This window comes from Pagrus pagrus (assembly GCF_965226575.1).
Source record: "Pagrus pagrus genome assembly, chromosome: 21".
Taxonomy (NCBI): Eukaryota; Metazoa; Chordata; class Actinopteri; order Spariformes; family Sparidae; genus Pagrus; species Pagrus pagrus.
The window spans coordinates 11930883-11948220 of NC_140208.1; the positions used below are offsets into that span (position 1 = coordinate 11930883).

At 40.9% G+C, this 17338-nt stretch overlaps 1 protein-coding gene across 1 annotated transcript in view; it reads right to left on the reverse strand.

Annotated features, from left to right (window-relative positions):
- gfra1b (gdnf family receptor alpha 1b) overlaps window positions 1-17338 on the reverse strand; it is a 116636-nt gene that overhangs the window by 49812 nt on the left and 49486 nt on the right. The window contains exon 2 of the mRNA XM_084341421.1: window positions 17031-17140. Coding sequence (XP_084197547.1) covers window positions 17031-17100 — 70 coding nt within the window. The 5' untranslated portion in view covers window positions 17101-17140. The remainder of the gene's footprint in view (window positions 1-17030; window positions 17141-17338) is intronic.

The following is a 17338-nucleotide window of genomic DNA, read 5'->3' on the forward strand; positions in this document are numbered from 1 at the left end:
CGTGACGTAGGTTTCACCGCTGCTGTTCTGTCTCTCTCTGCCTCCCTTGTTGAGGTTGGTGCCTATACCTTATAGTGTTTCACTTCTTCCCAAAAACAACACAGTGCACCTTTTATAGACAGTCGCTGACATAATAATCCTACACAGTATGCCTCTAAATTAGGGTGTAATGATAATAAAAAGCATCATCTTCCAAGCCCACAGTTTGGTCACTCCTAATGCTTGAGTGGGAGTGTCCATTCGATTATGACAGCCACTTAATAAACATGTAATGCGAAGGTGATATGACATGTTTTTGTGGAAATGTCAATATGGTATATGTATCAGTGGTTTGCAGAAACTGCCAAAACTCATCCTTGAAACTGGGCTGAGATTGATTAACAGGCATTTTTATATATATATATGAGTGCAGAAAGATCCCATTTTTAGAACGAGGCCACTTTAATTTAGCATATCGGCACTTTTCAGTCAACAGTGAATTAAAGCCTAATGTAGACCCCAAAATGTAACAAAAGAAAAAGAAAAACTCTGCATTTTAAGTTCAAAGTTTGCATTTTTCAAAGCCTGAAGACGAGACACTGCATTGATCTTCATCCTCTGTAACTCGAGCCTGTTTGTCAAGATGTTCAGAGTTTTTGACAACTGCTACAATCCTGCAGCTGCGCCTGCTGCACATCAAACGCTCTCCTCAACAATGAGGCGACTGCTTAAGATTCAACTAATGTTTATCCTGCTATCTGATACACGCATTCTAATCATATCGTGTTGGAAGAGATGAGCCCTCCAAACGATCAGAGATTCAAGATCGTGCACTCTTCTTCTGTTTATTAAAAAGCAATATTTAAAACAACATTTAAAACAAGCTGCAATATGGATGATTTTACAAGCTCATAAACAAAAATGAGCACAAGATTTCATTTCGAATTTGCTAAACAATTTATATGCACTGCGGAGCAATATATGTATTTATAATGCAGTGCAATAAGAGTCAAGCATAAAGTAAATTGAAAAATGAAGGGGACAACAGTAGAAAAACAGCAATTTAAGATTTCTTTCCTTGTGCTCATCCTCAGCAGCGGCAAAGTTTTGGCCTCGTGACCTTTAACAAGCTGTGCTTTACTTTGTTTTTCCAGACAAAAAAGACCTCCAACAGCTCCAAGCTAGCTCTGACACAAATACAGAGACGGAGACGGATAACAATGAACACGGACAGACAGACAGGCGCTAGCACAGAAAGACGCTCACAGCGAGAGACAAACTGGGGCCGACGTGTGCAGGCGAACAGGCTCAGAGCAGCCCACGCACACAGACGCAGGCTGAGAGTGACCCGCATGGATGCTGCAGGACAGCCGGCGGAGACAAAGGGAGGACAATCTGTTGAGCGGCAACTCGAGTAGATCTGAGGAAGGTGTTAATCTTAGAAAGGTGTTCAAGGTGCCGGCAAGCGCATTAGCATTTCATGATAAATTCTTCTGTGCCGTCTGAAAACTGCGGTCAAGATAAAAACATTCCCTTGAAGATTATAAAACGGAGGAGTTGGTGTCTTTATCATGACCTGCTTCAAACTTTTTACAGATTTTTTGCTTCATTTATTAGTGACAAGCAAAATGGCTATACACTGTGAAAGCAGGTCATTATGTCCCTTATTTACGCGTCCTCTTAGGCGGCAACCTCCTGTGGCCGTGACAAGTATTACGCTGTATGCTTGGGTGTATGGCTTGTTTCTAAGGTCAAGTAACCACCGTTGCTACAGTAGCAAGTTTACATACAATAGTTGATTATAACTGACCACATGCTGAAATGTTAGACTGACTTTATCATGTTGAGAATAGTTGATTACATTTACTTACTTGTGCCCCAAACTTTTACCTTTTTAGCTGTTCCAAAAAAATGAAAGGATGTTTTGCTGCCTCACAGCACGAGTTGATGTCATGAGTCAATGACCTAAAATGTCAGTACGACATCTGTGATCATTCCGCCTTTTTATGCTTTTGTTGTTACCGTTTGTTGGGTTTTTTTTTTTTGGCTTTCCTGCTTGACAGATGCTTTACTGATGATTGGATCTCCAAGCACTTATAATTGCAAACTGTGAACATTTTATTTCCTCACATGGAGAGCCGCTTTGCTACCACTATACCTATGAGGAAGTCCATATAGTAAGGAGGTGAGGAATTGATGGTTGGGTCAAACGGACAAAGGACTTCCACCCCGGAGACTGAAACCAAAAGTAAACAGTGGGTTATTTTAACTTACTAAGGTAGAGAAGTTACGTCACATACATAACATAACTGCAGGTACGTACCTGTTGTAGGTAGGCTAAGTGTTTTAACCCAAACAAGTAATTTTCTTGCCTAAACCTAACTAAACAGTGAGCGTAAGACAAAAAGCTGGAGTGCCTATATGTTTTGGCAGTGACTGGCGATCGAACTATTCAGCCATTTAGGTGTGAGGGTGTGTTGATAGTGACAGCTGAAGACAGACAGAAAAGAAATGCAGCAAAGGGCCAGGCTGTAATCGCTCCTTGGCTAAGTTATCTGTAACTTCAAATTTACACTCAAATAATGTACTCCTCTCAACAACCAGCACACCCTGCTGTTCATATAGCCTTTCAGAAGCTGCACCTCTAACCCAGCATCCACCTGTAAGCTTTGAGTCTTTATTCCTCAGGGGGGGAAACTTACCGTCACTCCCCACTCCCTGCTGCGTTCAGCTTTGTGCTTCCTGGTGGGGAGTGACAAAGTCAGAGCCTAGATGACACAGATCAGAGCTGTATATATCCCACATTCAATAACCCATTCCATGTCGGTTCATTGATTTAAAATGACATTTCAACATTTTCAAAGACCAAAACTGAAAGAAGGAAATGGAAGGTTCTGTCTAAATGTTTCACCTGGGACAGGAGATAATTACAAGGTAGGTAGTAGTAGTGGTAGTAAAAGAAAAGAAAAGAAAAGCGCATGAAACATTCATTGTTTTACATGTGAATATATTTCACATAAGACACATTTTACATATTTTAAATGTCTAAAAACTACACCACAACCAAGCCGTGCTTTACAGCTTCTGTATATGCAAAGGCAACAGGGTGTAGTCTGGGCATTACAGTGTACACAGCACATATTGTACTCTTGTGGAACTGGGAGTGAGAGGGTTTAAATGTCTTGAGTGCAGCAAAGCATACTGCCAAGAGAAACAGGAGAAAAGATATTACATCTCAGACCATCAATCTTCGCAACAAAAACAGTTAATAACATCTCTCAGTGGGAGTTCATCACACTGAACAGTGCGTGCTCTTCAATATAAAGCAGGTAATTCAGATTAGCGGCAATATGTTAAGAAGATAAAACTGATTTCCCATTGTGTGGTATCTTACATCTCTGCACAGAAGGAAGTACATCCTATAGGAAGTCTGGCTCTTTACTTTTAATGTTATAGAGCTTATAAAGTAATGTGGTACAAACAGGCTTGCTTGTTCCGTCTTTGAGAGATAAGTCCTGCAGTCTATAAACTGATAAATGCCCCTATCGTGCTGGCACACCCCTTTTTGGTTGTTGTGTTGATTGAAAAATCAAAATACCAGGTACTGGTAAAGGTATCAGCTCAAACGTGTACGGTACCAAGGATTAGAGATCTCTTCTTTTTCTTCCTTACAAATACAATAAGAATGGATGCTTTAGTGAATGTTTGGTCATGCTATATGCCTTTGATTTGTCTAAAAAAATCATCAGCCTCTTACAACCTGTTGCTCAACCATTACTGTGGCATGATTAAAAGATTGTTTGATCTTCTGTATTTACATTCACTTTAGATCAGACAAGATCTCAGCTTGTGAGGTCACTTTGTCATCAGTATTCCTTTCTGCTTATGCCCTCTGACAACCTCCGTCCTGCAAATTACACCCTCTGATGCTTCAAAGAGCACCGTGACAAGCCCCCCTCCGACTCCGACCAACTGCCAGTATTTCCAGGCTTGGATTGACACTTTAAATGAAATAACCATCGAACAAGTGGAGAGGAGGCCATCTTTGTCTGCGCAGAAGCATCTGTACCCGCTGAGTGTTAGACAACAAAGAGCCATAGGGGGCCTTCTCGGGTGTCGATGGGGGCTGCGGTGGTGTGGGGGAGTAAGACGCTCCGCTCAGAAATGTCACGTCTATGATTTTCTCTGACGCCTTTATGCCAGAAAGTCAGACTTTTACATCTTTTGAGTGCCGTCAGCAGATGAGATGCCTCTGGTTGTGTGTTTCCGATGCGTTCAGTTCACTGTAGCAAAGGGAGTCAGAGGAGCGTAGTGTGTATGTCTCACTGTCGGGACAACCGTGGTTGACAGATATACAGGAGATTGGTTTCGAGCTGTGATGCCGAAAACCGCAATCTATGGACCACTAACACCGATAATTCAAGAAATGTAGACAAAGATATACCATACACTTATAGTGTGAGATAATGACTGTAATCAAGTGACTGACCTTTAGACGTCACGCAGCAGCAGTTTGTTCCTTTTTTCACACACACAAATCATTTTTTTCCTGTCGTCATTTTCAGATCATTGACTCGCCACACGTATTTTGTCACCATACTGTTTAATCTCGCTAGACGTTCACTGCAGTCATGCGGAAACTAACTATACCCCAGGAAAATGTGACTTTTTCAACAAATTTAGAAACCGAGATATTTGAGCTTTATTTTAACAATGTGGATGGAAAAGGGTAACATTATATAACAAGTGACACCTGCATTGAACTTTTCTCATCCCTTTCACAATTTGATAAACAGAAATGCTAATTTACTGTATGGAAAAAGTAAGTATTATCCCAACACCCTACGGAGGAAACTTATTGAAGTGATCTCTTTCTTTCTTCACACACAGCTCATGACAATGGACGCTTTTCCCAGCAGACATTTTGACTCGTCAAAGAAAGAAAGGCACAGGTGGAATTTCTTACATTAAAGAGCTCAGTTTGTAAGAAAGTAGATTTTTGAGTCACCATACCAAAATGAGTCGGAAATGATCCCATTTCGCTGAGTTAGTTTCTGGGCTCTGATGTTTTGCATGCTCGCTCACTGACATGGCTTACTCGGACACTTAATGGAATGAAGCCATCGTTTGCCTCATTGGACAAACCTGTGCTTCTCCAGCTTTGACAAGCCAACATGCCAGCTGTGAAGAGGGTCTATACCTGACCTTCCAACAGGATAATGATCCGAAGTCAGTCCGTTGTCTTTCCCAGCGCGTCAAAAACAGCAGCCTGGTCAGTGGCCCTGCGCTTTTTAAATTTGACCCCATAGGTGCCCTTCTTCTTGAAATACTCCTCTAATGCAGTAGTGTAGAGAGCAAGAAAAGTTAGTTGGTCAAACACTGGACTTTCCCTCTGCAGACCAGGTATCGCATCCTGTCTGTGACAGGAAAAGTTGTTTTTTGAGTCCCTACATACTGACACCTGGGGATTGTAGATCGGGTCCGCACCCGTCACAGCGTCACTATTTGACTAGTTGGGAATGAGACTTAAAAATCAACTTTTCGTACAAATTGGACTTTTAGGTTCCGTTTACATTCCTCTCATTTCATTGTGTAAATTATAAGACTGGACACAGTTATTTCAACCCAAAGTATGATCTTTTCCTTAACCTAACCAAGTAGTTTTTGGTGCCTAAACCTAACCAAACCACGGCCGTTTGACAATGTTAATAACGGTCCAATAGTCATTATCATAATAATACGTGAATTGTCTGTCAGCAAGCTTTATTTTGAAAGTCTACCCTGGATGTTGCATATTAGTTATTATTTCTAACTTAAACATGGGGCCCTTCACATGCAAACAGGAGGAGCAGGTATAGAGCGTCAGTGTTTGATGATTAGGGCCACTGATCAAGCTGCTGTATGTGACGAATTGAGCAAATCCACAACAGAATGGTTGGAAAAGAAGAAACAGAGGGTGATGGAATGGCCTGGTCAAAGCCCGGATCTGAATCCTATTAAAATGCTGTGAGGAGATTTGAAACTGGCTGTACATGCAAGACACGCCTCAAACATTGCACAGTTGAAAAAGTTCTGCATGGAAGACTGGGCAGATATTTCTCCCGAGTGCTGTCAGAAGCTGGTGGACTGTTGTAGCTGATGTTTACATGAAGTTGTTTCTGCCAAATGCAGCAATACTACAAAAACAACAAGTGTTGGCTGAATAAATGATCGCACAATTAAATGCTACATTTATCTTTAGATTATATTTCAGTAAAGATAAAAAATGAATGAATCCACATATGTCATAAAAGTAAAACCTTTATTGGGTGTACTTACTTTTTTACTTGACTGTATATATTTTCCACTTATCACTTTGTGGGAAATGTATCAGCAGGATATTTACCACACACTGTCATGGGCAAATTCAATCTGCAGCCAACTGATTGAGCAATTTGCTCAGCAATTGAGCACAATAGGCCATCAGTGTGCAGGAATACTAATGTTTATCACAGACCCAGGAGTAACAAGTAGTTGCAAGAGGGAAAAAGCTTCAGTGGGGTTGTATTTTACCACTGATGATACACCTGGTATGGAAACACGTTGAAATGGGCAACTAAGGCTTCATTTCCTCAGAACTGATGCATCACATGTCGCGCTATTGATTGTTGTTTTTAGAAAACTCTGTCGCCTCAGTCAGATAAAACCCAGACCAGTTGTTAAACTTTGTGCGCCTCCAAGTTGGTAATAGCCATAAGTTCGCCCCACTCTTGTGAAGGTCATAAGTATGCACTCTGACTTGACGATGAACTGAAAAAAACTTTGGTGGCCAAAGGTCAAAGGTCATTGTGTCCTCCCAAAACACATTTTTGGCCATCACTCAAGAATGAATAAAAAATGATGACGTTATGACATTTGTTATTAAAAATGTCAGAGGTTAAATGCACTGTCACATCATACGTTTCCCCCATAATTTAACGCCATAGCTCAGGAACAACAGCTTTTTTTGGTGCACGTCATTCCAGTTGTTTTATGAATTTACACTGGTTTTGAATGATTTTCTTGCTGCAGACTTGGTACCAAAAAGTCGGCTGAGGAGGGGCCAATGAGAAGGTGGATGCTGACAGGCAATGAGGACAGAGACAGGCAGATCAGACTAAAAAGGATGTTAAGCAAAGTGATAGTAGTATATGCCATCCAGTGACAGCTGACATCTTTACACTGAAACTGACTAGGAGGGTCAGGTTATTTACTGAGGCAGGAAGCTTGATAGTGACGGCAGGTGGACAGGTGTGGACAGGCAGGTCTGTGATTGACAGGAGGGGGTTGGTGTGCCCAACACAGATTGATCACTTGAAGAAAATCCAGAATTGAGAACCCCCCTTCACCACCAGTGGTTTTAAGGACACAAACTGTATGTAAAACGTACTGTTGCATCTGTTCTCGGAGGCTCCAGACTGCACTTTCAATTCAAGGATTTCACTCTCTAAACTCCTGCATAACTTATAAATGAACCGTGATTATGGAAGATTGGTTTCTGTGTTGGAATATGTATGAAGCACAAGAAATGTTAGTATAGATTTTGCTGAAATTCATTTTTATAAGTATAAATCACAAGAGAGTCTCAAAAAATGCTTTACTTAGTCACCTCACAAACACATGAAAACAAATTACTCCCTCCATCCTCCTTGCAAATGGTAAACATGAAAAGGGAAGACAGGATTGTACATTAAATCTAATTAAATTCCCCCAAGCTATAGGACGACGGTGTTTTCGTGCAAGACAAATCTCAATGAAAACAAGGCAGGTATGAAATAAGGGTTTCACTGCATATTATACCGTCCGATTCCTTATCCAATATTTGAGCAGTTAATTAAGTTAATTAAATACTCCCTTACAATTATACACACACACATATGGCGATTTGATGAACTGTGCGTCTTACACATGTGGCAGAAGGGGGGACATATTGTCCAACCTGCAGAAGAGTATAATCTAGGAATGCAAAGACATCCCGCTCCATCTGGGCATCTGAATTTGTGTCCTCAGTCTGAGGAAAGTCAGACACAAGGCTCCATGAGCTTTTTACTCACACTGCAGTGTCCGCCGGGAGGGTAAAGGGTTTTGATATGAATACTGAGTGGAAAAAAACAAGAAACAAGACATCCAGGACTCAAACAGCAGGAGTTAAAATAGGTTATTGGGCGTAAACATACCCTCTGAAGGGATGAATAATGTAAAATAGGCTGGTTAGTTGTCAAAAGAAACCCCTCATGGATTTTGGGTTACTGCGATCTGCTTAGTAAAACTGACTTTCCTCTCATTAACAGTTCAAGGCAAGCTACCTATTCATGAGCTCCCATTAATTTTCAGCATGGCTTCTTTTATTCCTCTTGTACAAGCCCCAATTTCAGATGGACAAGAAATAAGGGAGAATCATTTTTGCATGAGGCCTGACCTACATGACAGGAGAGAAATACTAAACTAGGCTATGCTTTGATGCAGAGGAATACTGGCTCGCCTCCATGTTATTGTATTATTAAACTGTTTGGAGCATCTGCTGAAGTGACCACTGACATTGAGTGCTAGGTGATGCTGTTGCCAGACATGTGTACGCATAAATATGGGACAAGCTGGGAGCAGTTTACAGATGTATCTTGTATTAGTGTGATCTGATGGCGGGAGAGAGAGAGAGAGCAGAGACTGCAAGAGAAATGATGTAGAGGTAGAAGTAAAGATTGTGAAACCACCGTTTGATCACACTATTGGAAAACGATGCGGCACTCAAACGCTTCGCAGTGAATATAAAGACATAATAGATTGCAGAAGAGCAAGCATTTTTCTGTGTAGAAGTCTCAAGAGATTTGCCTGGTATCCATCCACATTTATTGCAAATTTTGGAAAACTATAGGCTTACTCGTTTTGCGAGTATCAGGAGTTGGTTTATCGAGATAAGCAGTAGCTGGTGCCACCTCTGCAGGCAAACAGTCATTATACCACTGCATTTCCTTCTGGAATCCCCCATTGGACCTTATTTTGTAGACAATATGAATGGTGGTCACTGGCGAGTCACCTTTTTAAAAAAATATTCTGATTGAACTGTTGCATGAAATACACATGATCTCAATTTAAAGATAATTTTACAAGTCAAGTCGCCGTTTATTATTTGGTTAGGTTTAGGCATCAAAAGTACTTGGTTAGGTTTCGGCACCAAAACTATTTGGTTAGGTTTAGACACCAAAACTACTTGGTTAGGTTTAGGCACCAAAACTATTTGGTTAGGTTTAGACACCAAAACTACTTGGTTAGGTTTAGGCACCAAAACTATTTGGTTAGGTTTAGACACCAAAACTACTTGGTTAGGTTAAGGCACCAAAACTATTTGGTTAGGTTTAGACACCAAAACTACTTGGTTAGGTTTAAGCACCAAAACTATTTGGTTAGGTTTAGACACCAAAACTACTTGGTTAGGTTTAGGCACCAAAACTATTTGGTTAGGTTTAGACACCAAAACTACTTGGTTAGGTTTAGGCACCAAAACTACTTGGTTAGGTTTAGACATCAAAGTTACTTTTGGAAAACATCCTGCTTTGTGTTAGAATAACAGTCACGTCACTTTTGTTACTTATGTTATATAATTTATGTATCTGTCTTACGCGACAGAACTTAAAAACAATTTAGTGTTTAAACTTGGTCACACAAGGGCTATTGAGGAAAACTCCTGCCTCTCTATTAAAAGACCACTTATTGAATCTCAAACAGTGAATCAGTGTAGAAAACAAAATTGGAAATAACATAACATTTCTGTTTGCTCCATGTATTATAGTCAGGGTTACATCGGATCTGTGTGGAGGGATAAGGAGGCTGTTTCAATCTAAAATCTATTTTTGTTTCCTAGTGGGGGCAGACGTTTTTGTTAGAGCGGACACACCTCTTAGATTAGTCTTGTGAGTTGTAATTTTCACTATTTTAGAACTTATTCAGAAAAATACTTTCCATGTCCCACTGAGTGCATAAGCTCTTTCGTGAAAAAGGCAAATGAGTGGAAAAAAATTGAGGATTTAAAAAAAATAAAATGTTGCCAGTTCCATCAACCGTTTTCTAATATGAAATCCAAAAATTTGAATATAATTTTATACTGATCACCCAATGTCTGTAGTAATAGAGGAGCCAGGGCCGGTGGGTTATAATTGTCGCAAAATAAAGTTGACATTAATTTGGGTGGCCATGACAGGGGCGACTCAAGAGTCCAGGGCATGTGGGAGAAAAAAAAAAAATCATCTGCGCTCTGGCCTGCTCCCATACACCACCATCACTCTCTATCAAATTAAAAGGCCAGAGTCTGTGTCCTCCCTGCAGAGTGTCAGCACCTCTTGTCAAAACCTAACAAGTCATTTGCTGAAGGTTATTGTTATTGTGTGACATTTATTCCAAGTCATGATATTAGCATAATTTCCTGACCAGTCATCTTAACCTCTGGTCACCTTTAATTGGTCGGAGCTTTTTAATTGCGCTGAGTGCATTCCTCGTAATTATTACGGCCGCTGGACACTGCTGCTGGATGTTTAATAGATAGTCACTGCAAGGCAGAAAGCACAAATTAAAGATCCTCCCCTGAATTTCTCAGCGGCTGTCTTGTAGCTCTAGCAGACTAACCTTCATGCTTATGATTATCTATTGATGTCAGAGCTGATTCTTGTGGTTGGTGTGCACCATGCAGCAGCGCCCAGGTACAAAAGCAAGTCATCAAGTGTGCAACCACGAGCGTTCTCCTTGTTAGGGGCAGGTGTGATCACTGACAGATTCGTGGAGCCTGCAGGAACTTGCTGTGTGGTGTATTGGAGATTTGTTAAACCACTGGTGTGCATTGTCCAGTGTGTTGGTTGTCAGCCATGCTGTCGTGACATGTCTGTTGAGAAGAGTGATTTGTTCTTTAGGTATGTGCACCGGCCACATGGATACTGGGAGATGTCTGAGTGACAAATGAATGTGGGTTTCATGCCCAGGAACCTGCAGATTTGTCCAATCGTGAATCTCGGTGAGAGGATGGCCGACCCAGCAAATAGGTGGTCTCCTTAGCAGTTTTCATCAGAAAGGAATTCAGATATCATTAGTTTTAATAAGGTTAGGGCTTAAAGAGACAGAGTTAAAACAGAGTGTTTCAGTGCTGCAGCACTGGACAATATGAGGAAACTGATGTGTTCTTTGAGCACGAAAGCATGTAAACCTATTCTAGTAGTAACTCAAGATAAAATTATGAACCTGAAAATGAGCATAATATGTCTCTGATTTATTATTCCCATTTTTAAGAAAAATACAAAAGACGTAACACTCATGAGGCTAATGCATGCACACCTCCATTACATCTGTTCACTAAAAGGAGAGAAATGTCAAAGTTAAATGTCATCATATGTGACTTCCTGGAATGTGAACATAATTTAGAACATGTTTGACAATTTTATGTTTGTGCTAAACAATTCAGAATCAAGACTAAGCTGGCGGCCTTGTGTTGGCTTTAAAGATGCAGTACATAAAGCCACCTTGAATTCATGCAATCAAGAACAAGGGGCAGCTAGAATAACTGGTAACTGCTGCAAACTATTGTTTCCATACAGCCATGACTGATTAATATCCTGAGGCAGCAGAAAGCGATAGCTTTAGGGCCCTTGGTGTTTACACCACCAGCACAGAAGCTTTGGACCGCTGGGAGAAAGAGGTTTTTAGGGCTGGGGCTAGCTGGTTAGCATGCTAACTTCACTAGATATCTCTGCAACACAACACAGAGACATCTTTGACAAAATGTCAACACTGTTTTTCTGTACCTTTTGTTGATAACAGTTAATAGTATATGAATATTCAAAACATTTTTCTATTTCTTTTGAATTTTTCTTACATATTGCACCTTTAAGTCTACACCACAATAGTTTACATCCTCCAGTCATTCAACCCTATGCTACAATCTGCAGAGGAACTTCAGAAAAACAGTCTGCACACATTTGCTACTCAGCCATGTTTGTCGGTTAGTGTCCTTGTTTGAAGGCTATCACACTGCAGCATCAGTAAATAACACTACACTATACATTCATATAACTCTGCCTGTTGATACCCGTGCCCTTGTGTATACCGCCATGCTTGAACCTTCTGTTTACGTGAAACTGGCATTTTAATGAGGACATCTGCAGAGTGTAAAGGGTTCACTGCAGAGCTGTCTAAGCTCCCACAGGCAACAAACCAACACATGCACCGTGGCTTAATATTTAAAAAGATTCTATACGTGTAGCTTATATTTTTCAGCCCTCATTGCATGTGGGTTCCTGCTCTGACACCCCGATTTATCCATTAATCAGGACTATTCCTGGTTCCAATTCAGTAGACAACAGACTCCTTACTTCCCTGGACACTGAACACCAGAACTTCTCACCATTAAAAGTTGAGGCAGGTTGTGTTTTCACCAACCTGCCATATTCTTATTTGTCAACCAGCCAGCCAAGTATCCGACAAATAAACAGATGCATTCACCTCAACACCTTATTTTTCTCAGAGGAGTGGTCAGCTGCAGGCTTGCCTCGAAGGTGTCACAGAGGAGATTTCTCCTGCTCCCCAGCAGCAATTTCTAACTCTCTTTTGTTTTTAAATTAGCCAGTAATTGACCTTCGCTCCTTCATTCAAAATTCATTGCGGTGTGTGTGCAGCAGTTGACAGGAACTCACTTGTTACACTGGAAGCATGTTGGTAACCTTTGTCTTCTTATCCACGATGGACTGATAGCCCTTTCACACTGGACAACAAACCCACTAACATCTGGCTTTTTGTCTTTTTGTCTTTAAGGACAAGTTAAGGACGATCTGCTGCCTGCTTGCAACTTGCTTACACGTGAACTAATGGGGGAATTAACCAAATTAACTAAAATAATAAAACACACAGGAGCAGAGAAGAGTGCGCTGTTGGTCTGTGATGTTAGCAAACTAATAGCTAGTAGCCTGCTTTTATAGTATGTCTCGTTATCTCTGACCTTCGTCGTCCTCCTCACTGCCGACAAGCTCATTTCACAAGAGGCAGAACATTTTGTATTTTATCAATACATGTTTATTTCATCCATATTGTGACAGCTGACCCGTTTGTTAATTCATACGCTCTTAACTACATAAACTAAATCAAAGTTTTGCTAAATTTGCTCATTATTTTGAGCTTTTTCCACAACAGAAGAAATCTATTGTACTTTGCACTTGATCTGCAGCAGATATATTTTCAAAAGATGTTTGTGAATACGATTCAGAATTTCAAATAATGCTATTAAAATTAAAAGCCTGATTCTCCTCTATAAAAGATATCCACTGAATCAAAGCCTTTTTCGTTTTTCGAGTCAAAGGGTTGTTTGGCCTCGGTTGACAGGAAACATGCCCTTGGCAAAAGGTAATGGTGACACCTTTTGAATAAACAGTTGTCTGCACAATTTTCATGAGCCCTCTTGTAAAGGAAAACACATTTCAGCTCCTCTCCACCTGCAAGTGAAAAAAGCTCATCACAGTTCAACCACTCTGTGTTCTTTTTTGGCGTTATTTTAATTTTAGTTTCGTGCTGCTGTTTTCAGAGTATGTGCTCCAACCTCCTCCTCCTCCTCCTTCAACGTGATGCTTTAATGATTATTCTATATCTTTGCTTGGATTCATTTCATTTGTAATGACAACATAAATACCAACGTCCATCAGGGAGGTGAAAGGTGGTAATTTTCTGGTCAGATATTATTACTGTACACTGAAACTGATCCCTTCATGGAACTCTGACCCCATTTACACATGGCCACCTCACGCGTCTTGAGTCGTGACACCTTGTTAGGCGGTTTGAGACGTGCCCCTGCCAGATGTTGAGAAGACGTGAACGCATCCGTCTGAGGCGTTACAATGTCAGCAAGTGGTCTGAGATAACAGCTGAAGTTACTCTGGAATGAACCGTCCTCCTTCCTGCTCCACTCGAGTGACAGGAGAAGGTGTCTCTTTCAGGTGCTATTTCAACACACACATACAGTCATACAAGTAGGCCGTGCCGCTGAATAATCTGTGTGGGTGACAGAGTGGTGTGAATGACAGTCCGCGAGGATGATAACACTCTTGTCTGACTCTTATAAACGCATTCAAGTGGTGCGGAATAATCAGAAAAATTAGCTCTCATCTCGGAAAATTCACATAAATGCACCCTCAAGTCCAGACAACAACTCAGAAAATTTTAGTACACAACGTACCGACTTCGACAGCTAAAGTGATACTACTGTAAAACTAGGTAATCTTTTGCTGCTAAACTGCTTAAGTGCATTAAGTATGAAGTGATTCTTCTTCTGGTGTTTTTGCCAGTTACAGCTTCAGGTGTATTGCTACTACCAGTTTTGAGATAAGGCACTACAAAAGTAAGCAGATAAGGAGTAATATAACGCGTTTCCAATAGGAATTTTTCATAGATGTTTTTCAGACCCACTGTGTCATGGGCGACCAGTTTAAGCTAATTGAAAGCGGGCTCATAACGATATAATGTATATGTTTTAACTTTCGTCAATATGGACATGCTCAGCTAAGTTTCAGTCGTTCAGTTAATTCCAGAGTAATTCATTCTGATTTGTCGGCAACTTTGCTCGTCAAACAAAAACAAAACTTCCACTGACAAAAGACATATTTTCTTTTCTTCCTGCCATTGTTGTTGGGTATGATTTTTTATTATTATATTGCTGCCTACAACATGAACATGAAAGTCCCCCACCTTGTCTGTTTAGTGTTGGCCCTGGCACAGCACCTGGAATATTGCAAGCGCTGCCAGTGTTGTGGATCTTTCATGCATCTTTGCTGCCATGGCGGGACGAGCTGTTATTGGCAATCAACAAATCAATAACCCACGACTGTAGTCAATCTATTTCAATGCGTTAAGGTCGGCGAGAGTGCAGTTTTTCTAGGTGTTTTCTAAACGCGGCTGACCACAGAACAGAAGAATTATGATAATAAGTTTTGAATGACAGTAAGAGGTTTTATAGTCAACACAAGCCAGGTTGTTTCGAGGTTAGCAAGACAATATTACCCTCTTCCATTTTATATTTTATATGTTTTGGTGAAAGTAATGCAAAATTAATATATTAAGTACCGCATTGTGGACAGGAAAATAGAGCTGTGTACAAAATTCAATGTTAAATGGATATGAGGCATCTGCAACAATGAGTGTAAATAGGACCATTGACCCTGAAGTTATTGTGTAGCTCCATTCAGTCCAAACATTTGGCCAATCCTTATAACAACGTAGTTCTGAACCAGACATGAACCAACTCTAACAAATGTGGGAGACCAAACCAATGTATTTACCACCCACAGCAGCAGAAATATCTTTCAGATGTTGCTGGCTAGGCGCTATGGATTTTAAAGTGAAAACTAAAATGACATGGTCAAGTGCAGTATTTTTGTGCGGGACAAACCTCATTCAAGGCAAAGCTGCTTCAAAAGTTTAAAAGAACAGACGTTCGCTGTGAAGGGTGGGTCAGATGATACATGGTCTGGGGGAAAAATAATAAAGCTTGATAACATGGCTGAGAGCAATATAAGGAATACCAATGAGCGACCTCGAAGACATTTGTCATTGGCAGGAATAGGCCCATCTGTTAGCTAAGCAGGTATAAAGACTCCAGTAGTGAATTTGCTCCTGTTCATGGTTGCAGAAGCACAATATACTTAGGCAAACGGCCACACGATGACATATAGAGTCATTTTCTTACAGAAGCCCTGGCTGCCCAGTTGTCTGCACTATTGTTGTAATACGATTCGAATGATTTCCCGAGGATCCCTTCAGCGGTTGCATCTTACGCGTGTGCAATGTGGCGGCAAAATAATCATTTGAATGCCATTACCTTTTTGCAGAGCGATAATGGCATTAAAGCCTTATGATCCCCATCCAAGGCTGCTGCATGCCCAACGGAAACCACCTTGAACAATGCTTCTTTAGCTCCATCCGTTGTGATTTTCGTCAACAAATGAGATTATTTCTGCCACTTGAACATTTTGACTCGGAGAAAACACCCACATCTAAGGGGCAGAAAGAGACAGAGGTGAGGCAGCGCCACTGAAAGGTCTCTCAACTAACCAAAGACTAGAGGCTTATGGGTTTTCTGTGCCAGTTATTGACTGTCGGGGTTATTGAACCCTGAGCACAGGTCACAGTAGCTTATTTGAGATGGCTTCATTCTACCTGTGATGAAAGGTTGACACTAGGAGGCTGCCTGTTTTGTCTGTGCCGCCATCCGCCACAGAGCACGCGGCCGTTCGTTTCTGCAGCCTGTTTGTCTTTCCTACGGCTCCGTTTCTCTCCTCCCACACAGCGTCTCATCTCCTACTGTACCAGGAAGTATTACTCTAATGAGGGGAGGGAAATGTATTAAAGAAAGAGGATGTGTGCAGAACTTGGATGAGACATGAGAAAAAATGTTATCATCACAGATATCTGTGTCGATTACATATCGAGTGGTGAGCAAGTCGCTCGGCTAAATCATGTTTAATCATGACCAGCTGATTTGATCTGCACAAGGCGACTGATTTTAAAAAAAATGTGTCATTAAATCCAGGCTTGATTGGCATTTTGTGCAGTGTATGACAATCGCGAAAACAGCTGGATTAAGGAGTTTTCTAGGACAGATGGATCTTTGAAATGTAGCACCCAAAAACATTATTTCAAGCAAATCGTTCGTGGCAGCTAAGACTCTTATTGCTTCACTAATGTTGCTTTAAAAAATACTGTATGTAGGTCAAGCAGCTTGTGTGTGGTAATGGGCATTGCTTGTCAAGATTTACTGAAAAGTAACTTCCACGTTTCCTCTGACAAAACTGCTTTGACAGATGTCAAAATATTGGGACAGTCAACCTGATTGTATTTATACATCCGGTTCTTAGGCCCAGAGGGCGGATGGAGGTAGAGATGATGGAAGGACGCTGGAGAGAAGCGACTGTCTGAAATTAGAAATGGTCATAACTGTACCTGGGTAAATATTTACCTTTCTGGGGCGACACTAATGCCTCCACACATGAGCATGGCATGAACACAGATCTCACCTTGGGACTTATCCATCCTGTATTTCTCATAATAACAACCTTCCCGAAATAAGCAGCACTGTAGAGGCATCCGTCTCGAGGGACCCGATCACAAGTGGACAGCTTCAAGCCTGTCAATTCACAAACAGATACAAAGTTTTGAACACAAAGAAAGAAGTATCTTTATGTATAACATTAGCTGGATTAACAAGTAGGCCCGCCCAAATAGTTAAGAATGTGTTGTAGACAGTGTTACAAACAGTTTACACGGTTTCTCCTAACGCAACAAGCCTTAAAATTAAGCGTTTTTTAAAGGGAGTCTGGTGACT